The 21222-nt window shown below is 46.9% G+C and overlaps 1 protein-coding gene across 8 annotated transcripts in view; it reads left to right on the top strand.

Moving 5' to 3' along the window:
• The window catches only part of kdm6b.L (lysine (K)-specific demethylase 6B L homeolog), a 68776-nt gene extending 51908 nt beyond the window's left edge, over positions 1 to 16868 (top strand). For 5 of the 8 annotated variants that reach the window (XM_041587375.1, XM_018253814.2, XM_018253811.2 and 2 more), the window contains 21 exons: positions 3259 to 3337; positions 4344 to 4461; positions 4610 to 4702; positions 4875 to 5088; positions 5176 to 5265; positions 5936 to 6088; positions 6213 to 6350; positions 6477 to 6707; positions 6795 to 9472; positions 9789 to 9915; positions 10008 to 10113; positions 10273 to 10478; positions 10576 to 10640; positions 10733 to 10804; positions 10945 to 11093; positions 12072 to 12186; positions 12442 to 12629; positions 13435 to 13576; positions 15333 to 15459; positions 15546 to 15710; positions 16155 to 16868. In XM_041587375.1, coding sequence (XP_041443309.1) covers positions 4349 to 4461; positions 4610 to 4702; positions 4875 to 5088; positions 5176 to 5265; positions 5936 to 6088; positions 6213 to 6350; positions 6477 to 6707; positions 6795 to 9472; positions 9789 to 9915; positions 10008 to 10113; positions 10273 to 10478; positions 10576 to 10640; positions 10733 to 10804; positions 10945 to 11093; positions 12072 to 12186; positions 12442 to 12629; positions 13435 to 13576; positions 15333 to 15459; positions 15546 to 15710; positions 16155 to 16178 — 5196 coding nt within the window. In that variant the 5' untranslated portion in view covers positions 3259 to 3337; positions 4344 to 4348 and the 3' untranslated portion in view covers positions 16179 to 16868. Of the gene's footprint in view, positions 1 to 666; positions 872 to 3258; positions 3338 to 3783; positions 3869 to 4343; positions 4462 to 4609; positions 4703 to 4874; positions 5089 to 5175; positions 5266 to 5935; positions 6089 to 6212; positions 6351 to 6476; positions 6708 to 6794; positions 9473 to 9788; positions 9916 to 10007; positions 10114 to 10272; positions 10479 to 10575; positions 10641 to 10732; positions 10805 to 10944; positions 11094 to 12071; positions 12187 to 12441; positions 12630 to 13434; positions 13577 to 15332; positions 15460 to 15545; positions 15711 to 16154 lie in introns of those variants that run through there. The other 3 variants (XM_018253815.2, XM_041587376.1, XM_041587377.1) reach the window with 3 other exon arrangements.
• The last annotated feature ends 4354 nt before the right edge of the window (positions 16869 to 21222 follow it).

Below are 21222 nucleotides of genomic sequence, written 5' to 3'. Positions count from 1 at the left end.
GGAGCAGCTCTGTTCATTGGAAGAATGAGAATAAGGATGCAATGTTCTGTTTGGCAGGGATGGGGTTAAGTGAGTGATGCTCTGGTGCAAGGGTTAAGGAACAATATTGTGTAGGAGTGACTGCCTTGTGTCTGTAGCCCTCCCACGCCCCCACATTGAGCAACAGAACATCTCACCCTTTCCTTATCTGTCTCCCCCATCTACCCCCGTATCACCCCATCTTATCAGAGCTCTGTCTCACCCTGTTACCCCCCCCCATATCACTCCCTCCTGTCGCGTGTGTATCAGCAGCCCCCCCCCTGTCTGTATTTGGAGCCTCCCATGGAGAGTGCAAGCTCTTGTGATCCAGAGCATGGAGTTAGGGTGTGTGGTGAGCTCTCTTCTGGGAGTTGCAGTTAAACTAGGGAAAAGGAGGGTGGGCATAAAGCGACTAGAGATTTCTTGTATTGCAACGGACTTTGTCCCAATTAGCCAGTTCTACCTTAAATGAGCTCTGGGCGGGGTGTGGGGGCGTGGCCAGGGAATCCCAGGATAGGTGTGTCTGACGGTTGTAATGACATCATCACTGTCCCTTTAAACTTGGCTGTTCATGAGACAGCGGAGGTGCGGGGGCGGAGCTTGGCGTTTGCTATGGGGGGGGAACAAGAGAGCGTGAGAGAGAGTGGGTGACAGACAAAACTCCCAGCCACAGGAGAGCGCTTCTGATTTGAAAGTGGAAGGGAGTTGAGACAGCAGCCGCAGAGCACTGGAGACATTGGCCCCGAGTGATAGGATTCCCTGCTTGCTGGGAGTTGTTGAGAGGATCAGTTCCGGGATCTGAGTTGAGAGAACTGGTGCCCGTGTGACTGCTGACGCCTTGTTGTACTTATAGGTGAGTGACATCTGGTGTCTCTTTGTGATACTGTCCCATTGTGTGTGAGATTATTCCCAATGAGTGTCTGGTGAGTGTCTCGTGTGTGAGTGTCTCGTGTGTGAGCGTTTCGTGTGTGAATATTCCCAGTGAGTGTCTGGTGTGTGTGTGAGTGTCTGGTGTGTGTGTGAGTGTCTGGTGTGTGTGTGAGTGTCTGGTGTGTGAGTGTCTGGTGTGAGTGTCTGTCGTGTGTGAGTGTCTCGTGTGTGTTAGTGTTTTGTGTGTGAGTGTCGTGTGTGTGAGTGTCGTGTGTGTTTTTAGTGTCTCGTGTGAGTGTTTGGGTGATGTTAGTGTCTCGTGTGAGTGTTTGGGTGATGTTAGTGTCTCGTGTGAGTGTTTGGGTGATGTTAGTGTCTCGTGTGAGTGTTTGGGTGATGTTAGTGTCTCGTGTGAGTGTTAGTGTCTGTGTGAGTGTCTCGTGTGTGTGTGTGAGAGCTATGAGTGTACATGTGCTCTTTTCCCTGGCGTCCCACAACAAGCCGGCAACCTTAACCCCTTCCTTGCCAGGACCCCAGTGTATCATTGCCGGGGACAGCTCCGCTCTTCTTCCCAGAAAGTGCTGTGTCTGTAAGGACCGCCTCTCGGGGGAGGGGATACCCGCACCTGACGCACAGGGGAAGCCCCCAACTGCATCATTATGTGGCCTCTGTGGGTGGGGAAAAAGTGGGGAAATTAAGGGAGAACTTTGTGTTTTTGTTGTCAGGTGGTGCTACACTCTTCCCAGCTGTCCCTATTGTGCTGATCCTCTGCTCTGTGTGTGTGTGAGTGTAAATGCCAGGGTACAGTAGTGGGGGGGTGTGTGTGTGTGTGTACATGCCAGGGACAGTAGTGGGGGAGTGTGTGTGTGTTAGTGTACATGCCAGGGACAGTAGTGGGGGAGTGTGTGTGTGTGTGTGTGTGTTAGTGTACATGTCAGGGACAGTAGTGGGGGAGTGTGTGTGTGTGTGTGTGTGTGTGTTAGTGTACATGTCAGGGACAGTAGTGGGGGAGTGTGTGTGTGTGTTAGTGTACATGCCAGGGACAGTAGTGGGGGAGTGTGTGTGTGTGTGTGTGTGTGTGTGTGTGTGTTAGTGTACATGTCAGGGACAGTAGTGGGGGAGTGTGTGTGTGTTAGTGTACATGCCAGGGACAGTAGTGGGGGAGTGTGTGTGTGTTAGTGTACATGTCAGGGACAGTAGTGGGGGAGTGTGTGTGTGTGTGTGTTAGTGTACATGTCAGGGACAGTAGTGGGGGAGTGTGTGTGTGTTAGTGTACATGCCAGGGACAGTAGTGGGGGAGTGTGTGTGTGTGTGTTAGTGTACATGTCAGGGACAGTAGTGGGGGAGTGTGTGTGTGTTAGTGTACATGCCAGGGACAGTAGTGGGGGAGTGTGTGTGTGTGTGTGTGTTAGTGTACATGCCAGGGACAGTAGTGGGGGAGTGTGTGTGTGTGTGTGTGTTAGTGTACATGTCAGGGACAGTAGTGGGGGAGTGTGTGTGTGTGTGTGTGTGTGTGTGTGTTAGTGTACATGTCAGGGACAGTAGTGGGGGAGTGTGCTGGTTGGTGCCAGTGTGTGACAGGTTGTGCCAGTGAGACGTGTGCTACAGACGAGTGGGAGTGAGTGGCTTTCGGGAAGTGGCAATTACAACTCTGGTTTTCTACCCACACACGTTATTGATGCCTGAGGGTGCCCTTAGGGGTTAAAGTTGTGTGTGTAGTGTGTAGTGTGCATTTGTGTGTGTCTGAGAATAGTGTGTGTGTGTGTAGGTAGTTTGTGTGTGAGTGTGTTTGTGTGTGACAAGAGTGTGTGTGTGTGTGTGTGTGAGCGTAGTCTCTGTGTGTGTGTGTGTGTGTGTGTGTGTGTGTAGTGAGGTGACACATGGGGTGTGTGAGTAACACAACACTGCTGGCACTGCCTTTATCTGGGGAGCACTGAGTCAATGTGCGCGGGCGGAACCAGCAGTGTCGTCATGTGATCAGATGTCACACTCCTCCCCTCATTGTTCCTGTGTCCCTGTGTCACCCTATTGTCCTGCAGCAGGGCACCCATCAGGGGCTACAACTCACTGCAACACACACACACAACCTACATCTCTGGGAACTGACTAACTGTGCCCCACAGGGGGAGGGACCAACTCCCACCTCCTTCTGTCTGTGTCACTGTATCACCCTGGGGTGAGGGAGACTCTTAAATCTGTGTTACCCTCCCTCCCGGGTATGGACTCCTATGTACAGCTTGTAACTCTAACGACACGCCCCCTTCCATTCACACATGTGGGATTGTGTTTTGTATGGGACTCGTTAGCTCTACACTGACACCTGCTGCTTCCTTGTGGTATTACACGTCTCTCCTTTCCATTCATTTCCAGGCTCTTCTGTTGGTCAGACACATCATGCTGCTCCATCAGCGCTTGTACGTTGATCTCTGAAACTCCCTGCACTGAAACGGTGAGTAGCACACACACATTTATATTCTTCTTATGTTTAAAAGCAATTGTAGCTAATGGAGGCAAGCCGGGAGCAGGAAGTAGAAAGGTGCGGGACAGACGGGTAGTGCGAGAGTGACAAGTGGACCGTGAGAGAGGGACAGGGGAGCTGGAGAGAGGGACAGGGGAGCTTCGGAGAGGGACAGGGGAGCTTCGGAGAGGGACAGGGGAGCTTCGGAGAGGGACAGGGGAGCTTCGGAGAGGGACAGGGTGAGTGTGAGTGTGGGCAGGCAGTGGGACAAAAGAGGTGTAACAGAATTAACATTAGGTACCCAGAACAACAAGGAGGCCCCCAGGGAGCAGAGAACAGAATTCTGTGTGTAACATGTGGGGGCATTAGGAGGAGGAATTTGGAACGTTGACCCCTTCACTCAGTACAGTTGGTACTTCCCGTACAGGAGCTGTGACACGGGCAGAGCTGAGAGCTGTACCAATTGTAGTAGTGCTGGGGGGAGGCATAACAAACTCACTGGCAGGGGCACAAAACACAGACGTGAGTATTACATTGGGGGGGGCACCACAATAATAATAACTTACTCCCTCGATGGTCAGAGCCACTAATCCATTACTCACAAATAAGTGACTGTATGGGGGGGTGGCCGGGTCTGACTCATGTCATCGGACTTATTCACAGGGTCCCTTGGGTGTCTGTGTCTCATCCAATATACCCCCCCCATGCTGGGCTCAGAGGTGGGCTCATCATTGTCTGTAGCCAGATGTTACACAGCCGGGCCTCTCTCATCTGCATTCTCCTGCCAACATCTTCCCCCAACTTTACCCTCCAGTTCTCCAGCTGAGCCCGGGGGGTCCCACTATAGACTTATTGCCCCATTTACACCCCCTCCCTTGATTGAACACAATGGGAGGCCTGTGGGAGGTTTGGATGCACCTGTAGTGAGACAATGGCTGAATGTGCATATATATAATGAGTCTAATATACAATAACCTGACCGCTTCCCCCCCCCCAGGCTGGATGTATCGCTCACAGGATCAGTTTGGCTCTCGCTTTCCCCGAGATCCCTTCATCAGTGGAGTGAACCCAACATGGAGCCCTCCCCACCCCAGGCCGTGGGCCCCCGTGGGCAGGTGAGAGCTGAAACTGAGATTGGGCACCAAGCGGGTGCTGGGCATCTTTCTTATTTATTTGTTTATTATTATTATTACTTGTTTATTATATTTTTATTATTTGTTATTTATTATTATTATTATTATTATTGTGTCCTTTCTCTCTCAGATGTTCTTCAAACATGAATCCACCTCAGCTGCCCCCTTACCTGCCCTCTGGTCATGTGACTAACCATCCCAGCAAACCTTATTATCCAATCAGGTAAGTGTTTATCCCCAGGTGTAATGATACCCAGTATATGATTGGCATTCCCAGGCACTATACATTCAGCTGTAAGCTCTGCAGGAGAGTTCTGACCACACCTGTGTATGGAGAGACCATCCCAGCATGCATCTGTTCTAGTCCTAACTGCTTTCTCTCTTGCCCCCCCTAGCTCCCCCCCTGGCCCCCGCATAGGCAAGTTAGAGCGGGTGCACTCGTGTGTGCAAGCTCTGCTGAGGGACGAGCAACAGCCATCTATTTGGGAGCAGCTGGGTCAGATCTATGAGTCGGAACAGGACTGGGAGGAGGCCATACGCTGCTATCAGTCAGCTGCTCGATATCATGGCGGCTACGAGCTCAGCGCCCACATCTCCAGACTGCAGCAGGTGAGCAAGAATTCTACACCCCCCACATGTATATCTCCCGTCTCCTACCACTTCCTACCAGCAACTCCTGCACCCTTTCTTTTTCAGGCTCACATGTGGAACATGCCAGCGACCCCCCATCATCGCCCCAAGTCTCTGCCCCCTCTGAAACAAGTCTGGGACCTTATGCAACACGAGGTGAGGCAAATAATCGGGATCATATTCTTTGTCAATACTCTACTATTATACAGAGCAGGGAAATTATTATCAGCGTAAAGTTACTCTGTACTATTATATAGAGCAGGGTGATCATTATCAGCGTATAGATACTCGGCACTATTATACAGAGCAGGGAGATCATTATCAGCGTATAGATACTCAGTACTATTATACAGAGCAGGGAGATCATTATCAGCGTAAAGATACTCGGCACTATTATACAGAGCAGGGAGATCATCATCAGGTATAGATACTCGGAACTATTATACAGAGCAGGGAAATTATTATCAGCGTATAGATACTCGGCACTATTATACAGAGCAGGGAGATCATCATCAGGTATAGATACTCGGTACTATTATACAGAGCAGGGAGATTTTTATCAGCGTATAGATACTCAGTACTATTATACAGAGCAGGGAGATCATTATCAGTGTACAGATACCCAATACTATTATAAAGAGCAGGGAGATCATTATCAGTGTACAGATACCCAATACTATTATATAGAGCAGGGAAGTTGAGGCATATATAGGCAATGTTATTGGAGGGTTAGTGGAACTAGGACACCCATCATGCCCATGATCCTGAGAGATTGTTAATTTGCTGTTGGACTGGGGTATGACCGTATGACCCTATATCTTTGCAGCAAAAGAGACATTTTGGAGCTAAAAGGTGTCCCCCACAGCTGAAGCGCCCTGTGCCCCCCTCAGATGCTTCCGCACTCCAGCTGAGCCCCCACAATCCCCATGGAGGGGAGGAACAACCAATGAAACGGAGAAGGAGCAGGAGCCCTGAACAGGTGGGACACGTTAAGAATCATCAGAGTGTGGGGGAGGTGGGATTTGGGTGGGGATGCTGGGCTTGGGAAGGTTGCCACCTGTAGGTTTCCAGAGCATAACCTGCCCTCTCTCCCCTCCCTCTAGCAAAGGAGGGGGACCCCTGGCCTGCACTCTCCTCCAGCCTCCGTGGCTTCTGGGAGTTTGTACCATCAAGCACCTGTGAAGCCCAATGTTTGGAATCCACTCACCCATGTGCCCTGGGCTGAGCGCAGGGAGCGGCAGGTGAGGAGGAAGGGAGTTGTTAGAATAGGGGAAAGGATGGAATGTTGGGGAGAGGGGAGGGTTGGTCTCTGGGAATGCAAACGGGAAGGGACCTCCCTCTATTCACATGTTTTACTTCTTTCCCAGGAATCCCGACCTCCCCACACGTCTTCTTACCCACCGTATTGCCCTCCACGCCCTCTTCCTCCTCCCCCACCACTTCACCAGCAGCCCCGCCCTCCAAGTGACCTTAGTGAGGCTCGGGGACAGAGGTCTGCAGAGGTCATCCCCCCAGCACCTCCCCCTCTCCATGTGCCTTACGATCACAGAAGACCCCGCGTCACCCCACCGAATACCCAGAGGAATGATCTCACCTCTGTAAGTAGCTGAAATTGTGCTGTGTAATACCCAGTGCTTTCAGACATCTCCCAGTAACCCTGGCTTTCTCTTTCCATCTCTTTCTAGTCCTCTGATTGCTACCAGAATTCTGCAGACAGCCCATCTAGAAACTGCCCTCCTCTTGTGGAACAGCTGGACTCCCCAAAAACCATTTGTCAACCCCAGTTACCAGCTGTCTCCCGTCCTCCTCCTCCTCTGCAACAGGGATGGCTGCCCCCCACAGCCAAAGAGGAGATGAAGAAGGGAGACCCACTGGAGGAAATTCTGTTTGGAGATGGACCTACAAAGGTTAAACAGAAAGGGTATTACCCATCCTGTGACACTCAAAGAGAGGGCAATGTCTACAACCACCAAACTCAGGGCATTACCACCAGCAAAATCAGGTCTGAGGCCTACCAGCCTGGAAGCCTGGATCGTGTACTGCAGAAGATTGATGAATCGGGGTTAATTGCCCCAAAGAAGGAAGAGAAGATGAAACCGGAAGTTAGAAAGCATCCAATGACCCCAGAGCTGGATGTTGGAGGAAATCAATCAAGCCATGGACTCTCTAGAGCTGAGGGCAGCTATACTGGTGGGAAGGGATCATCCGAAAGTGAGGACAAAACTTCTTTCTGCACCTCTTTGGCCTCCCACCACAAAGATAACTCAGGAAGCCTCCCCGTGCCAGGCTCAGTTACATTACCAGCCAAGCCAATGCCTAACCTGACTCGCAGGCCACTAAGTCCAAACTTGGCCTTCTCAGAGAGAACAGCAGCGTGTGGAAAGGAGAAGGAGCAACCCACTGGATGCAACCAGCTCTTTGAATTTCCCGGGGGGCAGCTGCACGAACCCTTTGAGGAAGCCGCAGAGTTTGCAAAAATATTACCTGACGGGCTTGATGACATCATGAAAATGCTTGATGAGTCAATAGAAAAGGAAGAGGAAGCGGTTGGGGATTCTAGTGGAAAGGATGAAAGTTCCTCCACTACATCCAGCAGTCCACCAGCAGAGACCATGCCAGCATCCCATCTAGTGAGCTCAAAGCAGACCACTGTTGTGAAAAATCCCTTGCCAAATGCCAAAACAGCAGAAGTCAGGCCAAGTGAAATGTTCCCCTATCACGGGCCTAAGAAAGCAATGCTGGAGCAAGAAGCAAGCAAGGAGGCAAAGGCTGCACAACACAGGGGCAGCAGTGTTCTGAAATCACTTGCAAATGTTTTAGAGGGGCAGAAGTATTGCTACCGAGCTGGCTCTGGGGTGAAGTCCACAGGTAACCCGGCATACTTTACTGGTGCTATGGTGAGCAAGCGTAATGTTGACCCATACGCTACGCAAACTACCTCACACCGGGCCTGGGACACCAAGCCAGGGACAGAAATTGGGGCAGTTCCTACCTCAGAGGCTCTTAAACAAGGGGTAACCGAGAAAAGGGCAGGAGTGCGAACAGAGACTGACATTCTGGAGGACATTGCAAGAGCTTGTGAAACTTTGGTGGAGGGTACCAAGGGATTGATCTCCAGCAGAATGGCAAATGAGAGAGAAGATGAGCCCAAAAAATCAGAAAGGATAGTTGACAGGATGCCAGATATACAGCTGGGTGTGGAAAAAAGTGACTGCCGTTGGGAGGCACATAAACAAGAAGGACCAGTTAAGCAGAAAGTAGATTTTCAACAGAGAAGTGATACACAGAAAGAAGTTTTTGAGAAGAAGTCAGAGGCTCCCTGGGGGACCAACAAGCAGGAGTGTATTGAGAAGAAACTGGGGGGAGACAAATCACGTGTCCCTGTTGAAAGGAAGCTTGAGACTTTGCAAGAGACCGATGTGCAGGATGGAGTTGCTGAAATAAAGCAGGAAACCTCTTCTGGAATATTCAGGCAAGAAGTGGTAGAGAGGCAGGAGGTGGCTCTTGAGAGAGAATCCAAAAAGTCATTGAAGGGATCATCAGAGAAAAAATGTCCCCCATGTACGGCTGACTCCCCCTCAGGTACAGCCAGGGAAGATCCCTCAAAACTACAAGGTGCTAATGTTAAGGAGGCTGTAAAAGTGGAAGGGACAAATAAGAGACTGCAAGGGGCAAATGACCGAGAATCACCAAAAAAGAACACCGAATCACTGGTCCAGGGAGGGTTGAATAAAAACATGTCGGCTGAATTAGCAAAATTAAGTGCTGATATCAAGGACACTAAGTCAACTGAGGAAGCACCTGTGCCAGTAATGGAGGCAGAAGATGATGGCACAAGAAGGGAGGCTGAAAAACCCATTGAGAGGTTGACCATTTCTCTGTCAGCCCCTGCTCGGAGCAAAGAGGAGAGCAGGAGGAGAGAGAGGAAGCACAGGAAGTCCAGGAGGGACCGTAGTAAGAAGGCAAATGAACGCAGGTCTCTGAAGGACAAGGAAAGGCAAGTTCTGGGCAACCTGGATCTCCAGAGCCAGTGCCGGGACACCACAAATTCTACCCTTAAACAGGGTTCAAGGAAGTCAGATACTGGTCGGCGAGGGTGCGAGGAAGCACATCACCATCAGGCTACCCCACCTACTGCCCCAACTTCCACACCACCTCTAACATCCAATGTCACGGCTAACTCTGACCTTCTAAAGATGAGACCATTCACTGAAGGGCCACCCAAAGAGCTAAAGATCCGTCTCATAAAGGTTGAAAGTGGCGACCGGGAGACTTTTATAGCCTCAGAGGTAGAAGAGAAAAGGTTGCAGGCCAGCGAGCTGACCATTAATAACACCGCTGCGGAGATTGTGAGGGCCACCAGGTGAGTAATAATGGTGAAGGGGGCAGAGTTATAAAGGAAAGAATGTTATTGGTTAGTCTACACGCTGAGTGGTTTTGTTGGAAGTATAGGGGAATGCTTGAGAAATAAGTCTGAGAAAGTGGGAATCTGATTTAGTTGGAGGCTGGCAATCCCGTGGAGCAATGTAATCATGTAAAATAATGGTGGATATGATCTATAGAAGGAGGTGGGAATGCTGGGATGGAAGGACTGCCCTATAGCATACGTTAAGGTGAAGACCACTCCCATTCTGTTTGGCCTGAACTTTTAATTTTGTCTCCTCCCCTTCCCATGTCAGGAATATGGTGCTAAAAGGGAAGTTCAAAGAGTCCTACGTGCTGCCCTCAATGTCTGTGAAGCCGCCCGTGGGGACGGAGCAAAATCTTCCACGAGAGAAGCTAAACCCGCCAACCCCTAGTATATATGTAAGTGCTATAAGGAGCCTCTGGAGAGGACGGAGCTCCTTCGAGCTTATTGAAGGTCTAACCCAGTGGTTGTTTCCTCGTATGTCCCACAGCTGGAGAGTAAACGAGATGCCTTCTCCCCTGTCCTGCTTCAGTTCTGCACCGACCCCAAAAATCCTATCACTGTAATCCGTGGTTTGGCCGGATCCCTGCGTCTCAGTAAGTGGAGGCCAGCATAGTGCTGGGGTATATAGTTTGGGGGGTAGCGATTAAGGTTGGGCATCATCGTGTGACATAGTTTGATTCTCTTTGTATTGTCTGTTCTTCTTTATGCCTCTCCATCCACCTCAATGTATTTCTTCTTTTGTCCCTCTCAAGACCTCGGACTCTTCTCCACCAAAACTCTAGTTGATGCTAACGGGGAACACACGGTGGAGGTTCGCACTCAGGTACAGCAGCCATCCAATGAGAACTGGGACCCGTCCGGCACTCAGCAGGTCTGGCACTGTGAGAGTAGCCGTTCCCACACCACCATCGCCAAATATGCACAGTATCAGGCCTCCTCCTTCCAGGAGTCTCTGCAGGTAACGTGCCCATGCCCCCATTTCTCTTCCACTCTGACCCACCTACAGTTTTGGTCTCTGTCCATTGTTTCACCTCTGGGCTTTGGTCTTTCTCTAGGAGGACAAGGAAAGTGACGATGACTCCAATGAGCCAGATAGTACAACGGAAAACCCACCCCCCAGGTGACTCCTCTCAATCCCGACCCCTTTTTGGATAGAGCTGTAGCCTGAACTAAAGCAATTGCCCTTCATACTAATTACTTTCTCCTCTGCAGCACAAACCAGGAGCACAAGACCCCACAGATAATCAAGTTTGGCACCAATATTGATCTGTCTGATCCCAAAAGGTGAGATCCGCAAGATCGGTTGTGCTAAAGAGCTGGTGTAGGGGGCTAAGAGGGTGGGGTAAGTTTATGGCCTGGGGTATCATTTCAGGAGAGAAATAAAGGCGTACATTCCATGTAACCCTGATCTCATTCACCCTCAGGTGGAAACCTCAGTTACAGGAGCTACAGAAGTTACCTTCCTTCATGCGTGTTGCATCCAATGCCAACATGCTTAGTCACGTGGGCCATACTATACTTGGCATGAACACCGTTCAGCTGTACATGAAGGTTCCGGGCAGCAGGACCCCAGGTAAGTGAAGCAGCATCGAGCTTATAATGTGGGATGAAGTAGGTCAGGCCAGTGGTTTAGGAAAATGAAGCAATGAACTACATGTCTCATGTTAATAAATATTCTAATTAAAGGGCACGTAAAGGCTAAAAAATAAAATCCCATTTCTACTTTCTTTGATGAAAAAGAAACTTATCTCCAATATACTTTAATTATAAAATGTGTACCGGTTTTAATAAGAAACCTGACTGTATGCAGTTAAATTCTCCCTTCATTTACTGCTGTGGATAGGAATTGTCAGACGGTCCCTAACTGCTCTGCAGGGAAACAATCATACTTATGAACAGCAGGGGGAGCTCCGCCTTACTTCCCAGCCATGCAGAACTCAAGCAGCTTTGTTTGTTTCCCTGTAGAGCAGTCGGCGACTGTGTAGAGATTTGTATTGGATTTTATTTTTGCCTTTACATCCCCTTTACTGTTTCCAACTCCAGCTGCAGGGACAAAGATCATGGAGCCAGATTTAAACAGATAAACTGGGATTCTATTTGGAGGATTATTTTGCTGCAGCCACTGGTTGTGCAGAGTTGGAGAAAGTTTATATTAAACAATACAAAAACTATAAAATCCACATTAGATTACATGACAACACAGGAGCCAGTGCAGTCTGTATATTGTGATTATTAATCAGTCTTGTTGTATCGGCTTCTGGCAGATATTATTTGACTTGTGATGTTTTGATCATTTATGAAGATCCCTAAGCAGCCCAGATCACACTGAGCATGTGCACAGTCTTGGTCTTGCAAAGATGTATAACAAAGTTACAAGATGGTGACCCCCTGTGGCCAACTTTGGAAGCATAAATTGTTTGATTAGGCTTTTGGTGCAGTAAGTTTATGTTTAGTATACAAAATACCGCATTTCTAGCCTTATTCTATTTTAGACTTTCTTCCCCTTTAATGACAAGATAACATAAGGCTCTGACACCTTTGCTCCCACCAGGTCACCAGGAGAATAACAACTTCTGCTCTGTGAATATAAACATTGGCCCCGGGGATTGCGAATGGTTTGCTGTGCATGAAAATTACTGGGAGAAAATCAGCGACTTCTGCGACAAGTACGTCTGCTGCTCTGTCTGTCATGGACTCTGGGAAGGCTTGGGGGGCCTCAGAACTCTTGGGAGGCTGGGCTTTGGAGGGGGCCTTGGGGAAGGTCTTGGGGCCAGGGTTACTTGGGACCTTCAGTTCAATGACAACACCAACTGCTATTGCAAGCCATCGTGGCTGCTGGTATCCATGTGGATCGTTGTAGAGCCTCTTCCTCCCAGCTGTGCAGAGTCCCATAATGATTCCTGTTCTCCGCTGCTCCCTAGGCATAATCTGGACTACCTGACCGGATCCTGGTGGCCAGTCCTGGAAGACCTGTTCCATGCCAACATCCCAGTTTATAGGTTTGTTCAGCGCCCAGGAGACCTCGTGTGGATCAACGCCGGGACAGTCCACTGGGTCCAGGCCACAGGCTGGTGCAACAACATCGCGTGGAACGTGGGTCCTCTGACACGTGAGTGTTTCTAGCAGTTACATGCCTACTTCTGGGATTGGCATTTCCGCTGTCAGACTGGGACACCAGGGGCCCACCCAAAAATTCTTCCTCTCCTCACTCAGCCTCTATTCGCCTAGTCTCTTTTCTTTACATACTATAATCTATTATTCCATTTATTTAGCCTCTTTGTTCTCATATAAATGGGGAATGGCCTCGAAATAGGCCAAATGTTTATCAGCATAAGAGCCACTGACACCTGGGCCGACCGAGAGTTTTCCTGGTATCCCTGTGGCCCAATCAGACACTTGGCATTTCCATTGGTGCCGGATACTGGTGCCATATATCCCATCCAATCATTTGGCCCAAGTTCCACCATTGGATCACACAGGGGTCCATGCAGCCCTGTTAGGGCGGGACTTCAGCCGCAACACAACTGCCCTTTTGATTTTATTATTTGTGCCCCTGAGGAAGACCCTTAAGGTCCACCAATATTATTTTGTTATTTATGTTTTATTTTTTATTTTTTGTAATGTATTTTTCTAACTGGGTGTGCTATTCATTAGTTATAATATTTAGCAGTTAGATTTGGAGACCCTCATGGGCAGTCCCCTTTGGATTAGCACCCCGCATTTTGATTTTGAAGGTGTGCCCCTTCTCTCTTAATTTTACAACACAACTCCGGACAGGATTTGTTGTCTGACCAAGCCGTTCCACACTGAGCTTGAGATTTCTTTAAAAAATTATTTAAAAAAAAAATAATTATGCGTTGGATCAGAATGGCCGACCCTGAGAACGTGGTAATAAATTCTCTTGTTCCCTTCAGCCTATCAGTACCAGCTGGCCCTGGAGCGATTTGAGTGGAATGAAGTGAAGAACGTCAAATCCATTGTCCCCATGATCCATGTGACCTGGAACGTGGCCCGGACCGTAAAAATAAGTGATCCGGACCTGTATGGTATGATCAAGTGAGTGCATCAAACCCCCAGCTCTTCTTTGTAAAGGGCAACTAAACACCCTCAAACAAATTAAAACTTACTTATGAGCTCTTTTACCATTTTTATTTATTTAGGTGTATGTATATATATATATATTATATATATATATATATATATATATATATATATATATATATATATATATATATATATATATATATATATATATATATATATATATATATATATATATATATATATATATATATATATATATATATATATATATAGGCTTTCATTATTATAGCACCCTCTGCTGTTCTGTCCTGACAGCCTCCAGCACTTCACTGCCAGGATCTGTGTTTTTGGGTCAACATCCACATGTGTGCACATCGACAGGCAGGAGGTATTCCCATGACATAGGGCAGTATTGGGGATTACATACTTGGATAGGACTGAGCAGAGAAGTGTCATGAGATGCTTCCAGCACCAGTAACTTAACATTGTGGTGGCCAGGCGCTGGGCAGAACAGCAGGGAATCATTTATGTTGCAGATTTGTAATACTGCTATACACTTATTGGGGAATAAAATGTATATAATATTGCAAATACGCTTAGAAGAGCACTCTGAGCTTCTGTCCTGCCTGTCTGTCTCTCTTTCCTACCCAGAGGGGTATTTGCAAATGAAGCGACTGTCTATTGAGACATCAGCTCAGTGTCTGTGCAGCCCCCTAATGTATTTATTGGATATTCGTCTTAAAGGATCAGTCGCATCAAAAAAAAATTAAATTTTTTTTTTGTATACTACAAAAAAAAAACACCAACACACATTAAACTTTAAAATCAAAAAGTCGGGTGATCCTTAGTGTGGTGCTCGATTTCTCCTCCCTGCCTATCTTATAGCAGACAGCCAGGGAAGAGGAATTGAGCGCCGTATGATGGATCGTTGCCCTGTCGCCTTTTCTGAGGAGGAGCGCAAGCTGAGATTTGCTCAGTTATTTCTTAAAGGGGTGGTTCACCTTTAAAGTAACTTTTATTATGTAATAGAACAACCAATTCTAAGCAACTTTTCAATTGGTCTTCATTGTTTATTTTTTTATAGTTTTATAATTATTTGCCTTTTTCTTCTGACTCTTTGTAGCTTTCAAATGGGGGTGGCTGTCCCCTTCTAAAAAAAACAAATGCTCTGTAAGGCTACAAATGAATTGTTATCGTTACTTTTTATTACTCCTCTTTCTTTTCAGGCCTCTCCTATTCATATTACAGTCTCTTATTCCAATCAATACATGGTTGCTAGGGGAATTTGGACCCTAGTTACCAGATTGCTTAAAATGCAAATTGAAGAGCTGCTGAATAAAAAGCTAAATAAGTCAAAAACCTTCAATAATAAAAAAATGAAAACCAATTGCAAATTCTCAGAATTTCCCTCTCTACATCAGACTAGCAGTTATCTCAAAGGTGAACAACCTCTTTAATAAAGACTTAGCAATTTTAAAGTTTAATATGTGTTGGTGTTTTTTTTTTTTTCGTAGTATACAAACAAATTTAAAAAAAAAAAACAAAAAAACTTTGATGGTAGTGGTCCTTTAACTCTCCATAAATCAGCCCCACCCTCTTCCCTCCATTGTGTGTTGCTACTAAGCAGAAACTCTTAAAGGGGAACGCCACCATTCAGTAAAAGAGCTTGGCTCCCTCTCCCCTTCTGAACTGCACCAGAAGGGACCCCCCTAAACTGCCACATAGATATGAGGAAGATTTGCTATTAACATTTTGCTCTCACCCCCAGGTACTGTCTCATGCAGTCTATAAAGCACTGCGTTTTGCAGAGGGACAGCCTGAGCAACCGCGGCAAGAAGATCGCCTACCAGAGCAGAGTGAAAGATGAACCCGCCTATTACTGCAACGAGTGCGATGTAAGTTGGCCCCGCCCATATGAATAACCGCCTGTTGCAAAGGCTTGTGGGTAGGGGTCGCTCTTACCGGTGCCGCTCTCTTTCAGGTGGAGGTGTTTAACATCTTGTTTGTGACCAGCGAGAGCGGAGGGAAGAACACTTACCTGGTGCACTGTGAGAGCTGCTCGCGCACCGCTAGTAACGGCAACGTCGTCATCCTGGAGCAGTTCAAGGCGGAGGAGCTGATGCAAATATACGACAACTTCCACCTGGTGAGGGCGCCAACGGGCAGGTTGCTAGACCCTATAAAAGAGTATGGTCACAAATGCTGCACTTTATATACTGTACCAGCAGCCCTAGAACAGCAGTAATCCCGTCCCCGCAGCTCCCCAGGTTTGGATCTTGTTGGGCCGCATTTTGTGTGTCAGTGACACTGCACATGCTCAGTAGGCTGTTGAGAAGCTAAGGTTAGGGATCATGGGAAATCCACCGAACATTAGCAACAAGTGAGGTCATATCTGTAATAGAAGCTGATGCTACAGGGCTGATTATCACTCCGATCTGCATTGGTTTCTATTCTGTGTGTAACGGTTGAAAATTTTCAAACAGATTATTGGGATAAATTACCCAAGAGGGGGAAGATAAAATCCATTCAGAGGTGGCCTTACATGTGTGACGATATATCACAGTTTTTTTTTTTTTTTTCTCTTTGACAGGCCCCACCTCCAAACTTCCGGTGAGTCTCCGCCCCCTTCCTATGCTGTTCCTTCAACAGTCTCTACCCATCTACCACCGAGCCAACCAATCAAAACTCCCCTCCTGCCCGGTATCAGGGAAGAGGGAGGGGGCGGTGCTTATGCAAACCAGCTAATCGCAGAAGAAAAGTTCACACAATGGAGGGGAGTAAATCACAGACCGGCAGCTTTTTGTCTCACTCTTCAGCCAATTGCAGGCCTTGTTTACACAGAACCCGCCCCCCTCGCGGGAACAGCCAATCAGGATGCAGGATCCGTTGTGTCCTTTTCGAATTTTATTATTTCTTTTTTTGTTTTTGTAATTTTATCAGGAATATTTATTCTGAAATCTTGAATCTTGTGACTTTGGGGGCTTTATCGGGGGAGGTGGGCTTGTATTCATTTGTGGGATATTTTTGTGGGGTTTTTTCGTTGCAGGTGGGGAACACTGCATGGGTTTTATTTTTTAAAGAAACTTTAAATTAAGTTTAGAGTGGTGCTCTGCTTTTCAACTAGTACAGGGGGAGATCGAGGCCTCGCGCGGCCTTCTCTCTCTGCTGAGAGTCTTACAGTGGGGGCATTGTCTATAAGCTTGTGTGGGGGGCAACTCCTGGGGGTGACTGTGAGACACATGGTGGATCTTGTGGTATTCTAACTCTGACTGCAGCATGAGTGGAGTGCTGTTGTCTAGTCTTATGTGAAAGAATAAGGGTTGCATTTGGCTCCTCGGGGGCGGGGCATCAGTGGGATGCGCGGGAGGAGAAGCTATGGATTGGTTTTATGGATTCTGTGTGGCAGGTCATGTTTGGCACGCTGACACTGGAGTGGTAGGTGGAGGTAAGACAAACCTCACTATGTTGGAACACAAGGGTGAGGGGGTCCCACAGCTCCTCGTGGGAGTGGGGGGGAGAGGAACCACAAGGTGCTTTTTTCCCCCCTCCAAACAGGCAGGAAATTTAAGATACAAACATATATATTTAAAAAGAGAAACTACATTTATGGTTCCTTCTCCCCCGTTAAACTGCGCGCGAACCCCGCGCCCCCGTTTGTGTTCAGCAGGAGAGATACGGGTTTTTACACATATAAATATATATATATATAGATAAATATCTCCATTTTAACCTGTTCCTTGGATTTTCACCCCGTTTCCTGGTCTCTGTAATATAGAAAATGATAAATATAAATATAGAAATATATATATATAAATATATAGATTTGGTTTTGAGTCCCCCCGGAAAGTTCCTGCCTGCTGGTCTCTATGTTCCATCTCCTGTTTACATGGTCTCTCTCTCTCTATTCATGGGCCGTCTCTCTCTCTATTCATGGGCCGTTTCTCTCTCTATTCATGGGCCGTCTCTCTCTAGTCCATCACTATTCATTGCACATTCACCTCGCTTTCTCCCTACCCCCCCCCCAAAAGCTCAGCAGCTTTTATTAAACCGACTTCCCTTACCTGCTTTCCTTGGCCCTCAGGTGACACAAGGTTCCCCACATTCTTCATATAGAGGATCTCCCAGTTTGGCCAAACAGTTGTACTTTACGTTGTACCGTATTTACACCGACTCCGAGCCCCTGGTGGGTGGGAAAACACTTGACCTTAATGAGAGTCTCGGTTAATGACACTGCTGTGCTTTAGTGAGTTACAGTGGGAGAGAATCCCTCGAGGAAGGGCCCCTTTTCCTGGGTGGGGTTGGGGGATTCAATAAACTGGAGTATTAAACGTGGTGTTATTTAATTTTTTATTTTTTTGCATTGTTGTAAAGAGGGGCCCGCACTGTGGCCCTAAAGACAAAATATTTAATTTGTCGTGTAAATTTTGTTTCTAGACATTTTAATAATAAAAAGAAATATTTTTGGCATTTGAAAATGATGAAAAAAATAATTTGTCTTTTTCTTTGTATAGGAAAAAAAGGTTTTTTTTCCATTGATTAGTCTCACTCCATTTAATGAATCCCCCCCACCACCCATTCTCAGTGGAATCCACATCATGCTCCCCAGCATTGAGGGTGTTGCACCCCAGTTATTTACAGTAATCTGCCTAATGTTCACAGTGGTCAGAGTGTGCACCCCAGTTATCGACCTGAATCTTGAGTGTGCTCCTTAGCATTGAGGGTGAGCACCCCAGTTATCTGCAGGAATCTTTATAAAGCTTCCCAGTACTAAGGATGTGCACCCCAGTTATTTACAATAAACTGCATAATGTTCCCAGGGGTCAGGGTGTGCACCCCAGTTATCGACCGGAATCTTGTGTGCTCCTTAGCATTGAGGGTGAGCACCCCAGTTATCTGCAGGAATCTTTATAATGCTCCACAGTACTAAGGATGTGCACCCCAGTTATTTACAGTAATCTGCATAATGTTCCCAGTGGTCAGTGTGCACCCCAGTTATCAACAGGAATCTGTGTAGTGCTCCCTAGCATTGAGGATGTGCACCCCAGTTATTTACAGGAATCTGCATAATGTTCCAAACATTCAGGGTGTGCACCCCAGTTATCGACAGGAATCTTTATAATGCTCCCCAGTACTAAGTGTGCACCCCAGTTATTTACAGTAATCTGCATAATGTTCCCATCGGTCGGGGTGTGCACCCCAGTTAACGACAGGAATCTTTATAATGATCCCCAGTACTAAGTATGTGCACCCCAGTTATTTACAGTAATCTGCATAATGTTCCCATCGGTTTGGCGTGTGCACCCCAGTTATCAACAGTAATCTGTGTAGTGCTCCCTAGCATTGAGGGTGCGCACCCCAGTTATCAACAGTAATCTGTGTAGTGCTCCCTAGCATTGAGGGTGTGCACCCCAGTTATCAACAGTAATCTGTGTAGTGCTCCCTAGCATTGAGGGTGTGCACCCCAGTTATCAACAGTAATCTGTGTAGTGCTCCCTAGCATTGAGGGTGCGCACCCCAGTTATTGAGTCGAGCTCCCTAACGCTAGTGCTCCCTGGGAAATGGCCTCTCTGCAGTCTTTACCCATTAAATTGTAGCTTTATAAGTCTAGAGCAGGGTCTGGTTTTCTATGAATTGTTTGATAGTGTAATAAATAATAAAGGGGCATCAAGCTAAAGGGGGTTTTGCATAAATTCCCTATGATAGGTGAAGCTATTGCTTGGTGACACTTTGCAAGTCATACAAGTTTTTGCCCACTTTCAGAAAACAAAAATATCTAAGATGAGCAATCATGGCTGCCCCCACTGAATAAACACATAGATAAATAAGGCATAGGATAGCCTACGTTTATCTATGATTCTAGAAGTTCTTGTACACCCCATCCCACTTGTCTCTAATGCACTCGTTTATCATCATCATCACATTTATTTTTCCTTAAACTTTTACAAAAACCTCTACATCCATAATACACTCTTGTATATCACATGTTTGTGCTTCTCTGTACCCATATACACACACACGTCTAGGCATTCAATTCATCCCTTGCAATTTATGGTTCCTGAAATTCCCTGCTCCACCAAAGTATAATAGCCCCTCCTCTGAGAATCCCTGTTCCACCCAGAGTATATCCACCCAGAATATAATAGCCCCTCCCCTAAGAATCCCTGTTCCACCCAGACTATAATAGCCCCTCCCCTGAAAAACCCTGTTCAACCAGAGTATATCCACCCAGAATATAATAGCCCCTCCTCTAAGAATCCCTGTTCCACCCAGACTATAATAGCCCCTCCCCTGAAAAACCCTGTTCAACCAGAGTATAATAGCCCCTCCCCTGAGAATCCCTATTCCACCAGAGTATATCCACCCAGAATATAATAGCCCCTCCCCTGAGAATACTTGTTCCGCCCAGAGTATAATAGCCCCTCCCCTGAAAAACCCTATTCAACCAGAGTATAATAGCCCCTCCCCTGAGAATCCCTATTCCACCCAGAGTATATCCACCCAGAATATAATAGCCCCTCCCCTGAGAATCCCTGACTATAACAATTCCTCCCCTGAAACTCTGTGTTTCCCAGAGTATAAGTCCTTCCCCTGAGAATCCCTGTTCCACCCAGAGTATATTCACCCACAGTATAATAGCCTGTTCCACTCAGAGTATTACAGTTCTTTCCCTGAGTATCCCATTGAAAATGCTTCCTGGGCTGTAGAAACATGTTCTATAAGCTAAACGAGCTTTTTTTCAAGGCAGCAGCTTTCTGGGGACACATTTTGTCCTTTCTTCCTATACCTACCTGTCCTGCCAGCTTATGGCAGTTAGTTCTTTTATCTGTTCTAACCTGAGAAACCCTAGAAGAGACCTGACAAAGGGGAGAAAATCCACCAAAGGGAGATTATCACAAAGAAATAATGTGGCTTTATTATTAAATAGGACACAGTGTAAGTCTGCCATTCAGATATGCTGAGTAGAAGGGTCCAGGCAACCTGGGGCCTTCTATATGTTGTTGGGCTAAATCGTAGTCCAATGACATATAAATCCCCGCAGTTTGCCCAACTGGGAGGTAGAAGCAATTAGGATTTGTGGAGTAGATGCAGAATCCATAATACTGAGTCTTACCATCTTCATGCACTGAATGACCATCTTAGTCTCCACTTCCAGTGCAGCATCTCTTGAGGTTCCTCACTAGCCTTCTGCTGGGCAGAACTTCTGTCCCAACATGGCAACAAGCTAAGATTATCAGTATTCAGGCTTAAAGCTGGTTTTGGGGGTTGGGGAGAAGAGACAGACTGTGACAGTTTTCTTTTAATAATGTATATGAGGCGAGGGTGGTTAGTAGAAGAACCCAGTTTGGGGCATCAGGCCAGTAGAAACCAACTTCAAGGCAGAGACTGGCTAATCCTACTCCTAACTATGCAGAAGCAGAGCAGGCACAGCCTAACCCTACAACATGTTGTAAAGCCAAATCATTTCTTTCTGATACTTCCCCCTTATGGGTACAACACACTTTTGTTCTGCTTTATTTATTTTCTGCATTGTTTTCTTCTTATTTAGGAATTTTGGGGCAATATTTTCTTGTGTAAATTTTTCTTTGGATGTTTGTTTGTAGGATTACTATTTCCATCTATTTTATGGTGCTACATTTCCCACCTTTTTTTTTTGTAAA

Source organism: Xenopus laevis, chromosome 3L, assembly GCF_017654675.1.
Source record: "Xenopus laevis strain J_2021 chromosome 3L, Xenopus_laevis_v10.1, whole genome shotgun sequence".
In the NCBI taxonomy this organism is placed as follows: Eukaryota; Metazoa; Chordata; class Amphibia; order Anura; family Pipidae; genus Xenopus; species Xenopus laevis.
Note: the sequence above shows the minus strand (reverse complement) of the source record. Positions and strands in the feature narration are given on the sequence as shown.